At 38.8% G+C, this 6,416-nt stretch overlaps 1 protein-coding gene across 1 annotated transcript; it reads right to left on the reverse strand.

Annotated features, from left to right (window-relative positions):
- Positions 1–3,039: 3,039 nt before the first annotated feature.
- Positions 3,040–6,352, reverse strand: nkapd1 (NKAP domain containing 1). Its single transcript, XM_077541092.1, has 6 exons — positions 6,180–6,352; positions 5,944–6,021; positions 5,626–5,714; positions 5,408–5,527; positions 4,440–4,493; positions 3,040–3,458 (listed from the first exon to the last, which is right to left on the reverse strand). The coding sequence occupies exons 2-6, from the start codon at positions 6,010–6,012 to the stop codon at positions 3,134–3,136; spliced, it is 657 nt and encodes a 218-aa protein (XP_077397218.1). The 5' UTR covers positions 6,013–6,021; positions 6,180–6,352; the 3' UTR covers positions 3,040–3,133.
- Positions 6,353–6,416: the final 64 nt, after the last annotated feature.

A 6,416-nucleotide genomic window follows, 5' to 3' on the forward strand; every position in this document is an offset into this window, starting at 1 on the left:
CACATTGTTCGCCGAGGATCTGTGCATATGTGCGTCAACGCACTGTTGAATGTTTGTCATGTTGGAGAGATGATTCTGTCCGTTGCTATCTGCGGCCATTATTCATTCAAAGCAGCGTGAAAATGTGCTTAGACAGGAGGAGGAGACTGCGCTTTTATTCAACGGGGCAAACCAAGCCTTCCCAATAAAGCATTTGCTTTTTTTGTGTGTGTCGTCAGCGCTTTTTCTTGCTTCTGAGGCTGCACAAAATGCGTCTTGACCCGGTGAGGTTGCTGAGGAGCTCGTTAAATCTTTAATGCGTGATAATGTGTCAGACGAGTCCAATCGCAGCAGGTTATAAGATGCATTAAAGCGCATTTGTTTACGGCAGGTTTTGACGTCTTCAGTAAAAGTTGTTTGTTACCATAATCTAACACTGTCAGGAAATGAACCATTCATAAAGTGTCTAACTGAACCAACCTACCTATAATGAGAAGGTCGATGAATAATTTTGGATATGGAAAAATCATTGTCAAAAAAATGGGAAAACTAGAGAATGCATTCCTCGTGAAGGCTGATAGGTTGAATTAAAAATTGTGGAATGATATTCAATGATGAAATGATACACCATGACCTGAAATTAGCTGATCATGTTGAAGGTGGAATGGTTTGAATCGGTCAAAACTGTAGAAATCAGAGGATAAAAACAAAAAATGTTATTTTATTATTATTATTTTTATTTTATGGTCGAAATGTTGAATTTTTGGTAAGGGGAGTTTTTGGTAATGTTTTAAATTTCATAAAGGAATGATTTGAATATGTTAAATTATATCGAGCAGCATTGCAAATTAATACTGAAATTTTGGTGGGGAATGTTGAATTTTGGGAAAAAAAATTGAATTTTTGGAATGACAAAAATAGTGAATAACTTAAGTTGGGGGGGGGGGTATCTTGAAATGGTGTGAATCTGTGAATGAATAGGGGGGGGGGGGTTGATCAATGTAGATATATAAATTTGTGAAATAGAGGTGAAAATTTTGTAAAATTACTATGAGTTATGTGCAATTTATTTGCATTTACGAATTTTTGGAATGTTGGAAATCCTTTCCAAGGTCAATTGAATGAGCTGAAGGTTTTGAATTTCAAATGGAATCGATATAAATGTGCAACAATGACTGCAGCATTGGAAATGAATGGTGCATTTTTAGTTGGGGAAAAAAAGGTGACTTTTGGGAAAATGTGAATTTTTGGAATGAGAAAAATGCAAGCACACTTAGCGTGCATTTTTGGAACATGTTGAAGTTGGAATGTTGAGAAGCGGTTGAAAAATGTGGAAGGAGTAGCGTGTCAAAAAAGCGTAAGGAATAAAATAGTGGCTAAGTTGATGTGTGAATGCTTCTACCTTTATACAACTAGACTAAGTGCAATTTCTGGAGAAATTGCGTGGGAATGCTGAAAGCTGAATGCTAAGATTTGAATGCATGTAGAATGCTTATGAAGTAAATTGAGAAATAAATTATGAAATTATAACCTCCTGCTTACTGGACAATGCACTTTACCAACTGTGCCACCGAGCACCTGGTAATGATGATAAGTAATAAGTATGGAAGTGGGCATGGACTGGTAAGTGATAGAAAAAGTTCAATGTTTGTCCCATTGAAAATGAATGGGAAAAGTTGATTGTGCAAATACTGTAAGTAATGTGGAATCAGATGATATATACCCCAAGAGGTGTCAATTTTTGAAGCTAGTTGAAATTTGAACAGTATAAATTGGATGTATTATGTGGGATTTGTTAAGCGGCAAAGAAATGTGGAGAATAAAAATCACAATAACATGTGTGGGAATGCTGAAAATAATTACAAAAAAATACATCAGATTAAGATATGTCTGAAAAATGTTGGTCTTGACAGTACATTTCATTTTACAAGCTTGGAGTGTGCAAAGCGTGATCCACATTGGGATTATTTGGCCCTGGTGGAGGTCATTCTCATCTTTCATAGAAACACATTGCACAATCCATTTTTGTTTATCTCCAAAAGAGACTTAAATGCACTTTCGTTCCGCTTCTGCTAAATGCCTCCTTTTAACCTTGACCTTGCCTGCCAATACACATTTGAATTTTGTTCCACCTTTTCCACTCAGCACAGCCCACTCTTATCTGTTTGACGAGAACATTTTAGCTTTTTGGCCCACTCGCACTTCTTCTCTTGTACTTTCAACACTTGTTTTTTTTTCCTGAATCCTGGCAAGTGATTGACTTACAAAAAAAAACACACACACACACGAGCAGCCAGACGCCTCTCGCCCACGTCTCCTGACCCGCAGTGTTACATTCTGCGAGGTGCGGCGCAGGGAGGGAAGGAGTGACCCGTGGCGGTGTGCGTGAGAATACGCTTTCGCTGGCGCCGTTCATTAGAGAGGCGAGCGTTCAATTTGTCGGTTCACGGCAGTTAATGGCGTCATTTAGGCCTTCTCTGAGACATGAAGCTAAAGTGTTCCATCGCGGGTGCGGTCAGGCCGTGCGGGGGGGGTAGAGTGTGTCAGTGCACCTACAACTGCGTGAGTGCTGTTTAACTCATTCACTGCCTTTGACGGAAAAAGACGTCAAATGATACAATGCATTTTTGCTGGGCTGGCAGTGAATGTGTTAACAAGCATGGCGAGAAACAATCGAAAAAGGGACAAAACGGGATAATTGGGAATGACGGCCTACTCATTTACGTATTTAACTCATTTGCTCCCAAAACCGTATAAATACGTTCTATTTTAAATATTACCAATGTCCCAAAGACGTATTTATATGTTTTTTTATGTGTTTTTTTTGTAATGCTAGAGCATACAGAAGGCTTTGATGCTTTAGAATAGATTATCCGATCACAGTGGTTTTTAAATGGGGTTCAATCGAACCCCAGAGATTCGGCAGTGTGATTATTTTATTTTATTTTTTTTAATTCAAGGGAAGATGGGGTGTTGCTATAAATATGGATACTGTACTCATTTTGTCGCTGTCAATAAGATTTGTACATCAATAAATATGCTGTTCAATAATGCACCAAAAAAAAAATGAAAAGGGAGTTTATTTTTCTCCAGTGATCCAGTTGGATATTCCAATGTTAATATGTTGAAGGAGAATAAAACCAAATTCAACATGTCACTCTTCGGAAGATTCATCGGTGCTCTCCTCGCCTGCCACTTTCCAGTCTCGCCTGCGCTTCTTAGCGGAGTCCGAATGTTTGTGCGACTCGTCGTTTTTCCTTTTGCGCCTCCGTTGGTCCTCGTCTTTCCTCTGCCGTTTCTTAGATTTATGGCGACTTTTTGTCCTGTCACTGTCATCGCTGCTGTCTGCCCTCTTCCTCTTTGCCTCCACCTCTTCCTCTTTCTTCTTCTTCTTCTTTTTCTTCTTCTTTTTGGAGCGTTTCGACTTGGACGCTCTACTTTTGTGAGCTGCCTCCTTCTTTGCCGTGCTGCTTTTGTCACTGGGAAGAGAGCATAAAGAAAACAGTTGGCAGCCATTTTTGGTGCAAAATCAGACAGGATGTAGGTACACCTGCACAACATCACCAGATGTGAAAAATCATAAATTCCACACTCAAAACAATATTAATGCTTACTAATGATTGCCATTCCAAAAAGTCGTCGTTTAAAATTCTATGTAGCGATTTGGTGGTAGTACCGTCACTATCAAATATTTTTAAAATCGATTAACTTTATTAATTATCTGGTTTACTGTATAATATCAAATTGGTCTATAATTCCCGATAATTATCAGCAGATTTCTTTATTATCTGTTTTATCTGTTTGATGTCAAATTCGTCGATAATTGCGATAATTATCGGCCTCCGATATTATCGTTCATCCCTACAATTTTAAATTAAAAAATGGCTCCAAGCGATTACTCGATTATTAAAATTGTTGTCGATTAATTTGATAATCAATTACTTGTCGATTTATTTTGACAGCTCTATTAATACGAAAGCCATGATAATCACTTGAACTACAGACGGTTTTATAATAAAAATAAAAAAATAAAAAATGCAGACCCCAATGTGATTGATGCTATTTGTTTCAAAGTAGTGTTGTTCCTAATATTCTGGCCATCTACAATATCATAAATTCCTCTCAGTATAACACAGGGCAGCTCTACATCCACGCAATCAACACAAACATTTCTTCAATTAATTTCCAGTGGCTATCATAAGATAATAACAAAGAGCCAGATGAGTGCTGTTAACATGTCAAAAAAGGGCGCTCCTTGTGTTGGTAGCAAACTGAGCTTTATTCATTTTGTGAAACCAATCCCCGCCGGTACAATCTCTCCGGTCTTAAAACAAACATGAGCAGGCAAGAGGGAGTGATGGGGAAAAAAAAAATGATAAAGTCTTTGGTGCACCCACTTTTAATGTGGTGTGAATTACACTTTGTCCAATGTCGGCTCATGGCAATAGCGTGTAGTTTACCTGTCGCTTTCAAACTCTTCAGGGTACAGCTCCTTGAAGCCACTGTGTCCCCATCTGCACGCAAAAACACGCTTGCTTCACGTCAGATAATGCTAGAATCCACCAACACAGGGTTTTGTTTTGTTTTTCCTTTTTTAATATGTCGGTCCGGCAGGTCAAATACCATCAACAACAACAACAATGAAGTCTGTCGTCTATACATGTCAATTAAAAATGAGGTAGAAAGTATATACCGTAATATTACTGTAACATTATGCGCAGTTTAAACATTACCTTAAATATAACAAAAACTGTACAGTGTTCCCTCGCTTATCGCGGGTTCATCTTTCACGGCCTCGCTATTTCGCAATTTTTACAGTGTGCTTTTTTTTTTTTATGAAAAAAATTACTAAATGGAAAACAAAAACAAATTATGAATGAAAAAAGCATTCATCATAAACTACAAATCATACCAAAAAATAAAAATAAAAAAAATAAATAATTATTATTATTATTATTTTTTTAATTAACGCAGATTTCCATTATCGCGGGTAGTTCTTGGAACGTAACGCCCGCAATAAACAAGGGAACACTGTACTTAAAATCATTCAATTAAAATGCAAATCCATTGCTAATATCGCCCAGCTGGCCGAATAATCGGTCAGGCCCTTCTTCTCACTCATTATCTTCCCCAGAAGGCAGAAAACATCAACTCAACTTCATCCTCCGATTCTGTAACCCCCTTCATATGGAATACAATTTTCCAGCTACTGAATTAGTACCAGAGGAACCTGTGTGTAAAGTGTTGGAAAAGGAGTGTGTGGTTTAACAACAGACACTCACTTTTCCCTCTCCGTTATATTGAAAGTGATTGTCCCCATCCGATAATTGACATCATCTAATTCCGGGATTCCTTGCCGCTGTGTAAGAGGTTCATTGAGCTCTGTGTTAAAAAGCACAGGTAATAATTGCTGGGTCCGGTTGGATACCTGTCTGGATCGTTGTCCTCAAATTGGTAGAGTTTACGCGTCCAGTAACGAGCCTCTCTATCGTTGTGCTCCAAGGAAGCGCTGGATTGATAGGATAATCGATCGCAGTGCATTTGACCTCTGGAATCATCCAATAACAACAACAACAAAAAGAACAGTCAAAACATTCTGCCGTGGTTTTGGTGTCGAAGCGGTTTATAGTGAAGCAGCTCCTCGACCTGATTGTTTTGGTGGCGCTCAAGTGACTGTTGTTGGACATTTGGACCTCCCAGCCCCGCAACTTCCACATCTCGGACTCTTCCTGGATCTGCAGTAAGTGAACAAAGCCAAGTTCATACGTTGTTCATAAGTCTGTTTTTCTTTTTCTTTGGATTTTTCTGCCTTGTAATAAATAGGGAAAGCAGACACAACGTGGTAGAGCAGTATTTATTTATTTATTTTTTTAATAAACAGCAATTACCTTTGTTTGCACAGTTAATTTCACGGCATAAATCAAGGTGTGAAGAAGACAACTCGTCTGTGCTTTTGTCTCCTACCTTATTGTGAGCATCAGTGTGGCGGATTACATTCCGCAGCAGAGTCTTCCCCAGAGTCTGCTTCGACATGACGATAACCTGACACGGGAACAAAAGGTACGTTTTAATCACACAAGCCGGTTAGAAGAGCAGAGACGAAGCGAGCTGAAGTAAAATGTCAATTAAATGTCCTTAGCGATTCACGTAGCTAACACTGTTGACTAAACACACCACAAACAACAAATTATGTTACTCACGCGTGGTTTACGATAGTGTGACTTGAAAAGGCACCATAAATGTGCCCCTTGTGCAAAACGTCAACTTTTATTGGACAAACGAGAAAAAAAGGCTTCGATTAAATTCACACCGCTCGCGGATTTCGTTTACTTCCGTACACGTCATTACGTACGTCCCCGTGAAAATAATAGCGTGCCGCCTAATGGCTGGACAACATGTCAATCGCGACTTGAGCCAATGAGCATAAAGGAGGGTAA

The sequence above is a fragment of the Festucalex cinctus genome, chromosome 13 (genome assembly GCF_051991245.1).
Source record: "Festucalex cinctus isolate MCC-2025b chromosome 13, RoL_Fcin_1.0, whole genome shotgun sequence".
Lineage (NCBI taxonomy): Eukaryota > Metazoa > Chordata > Actinopteri > Syngnathiformes > Syngnathidae > Festucalex > Festucalex cinctus.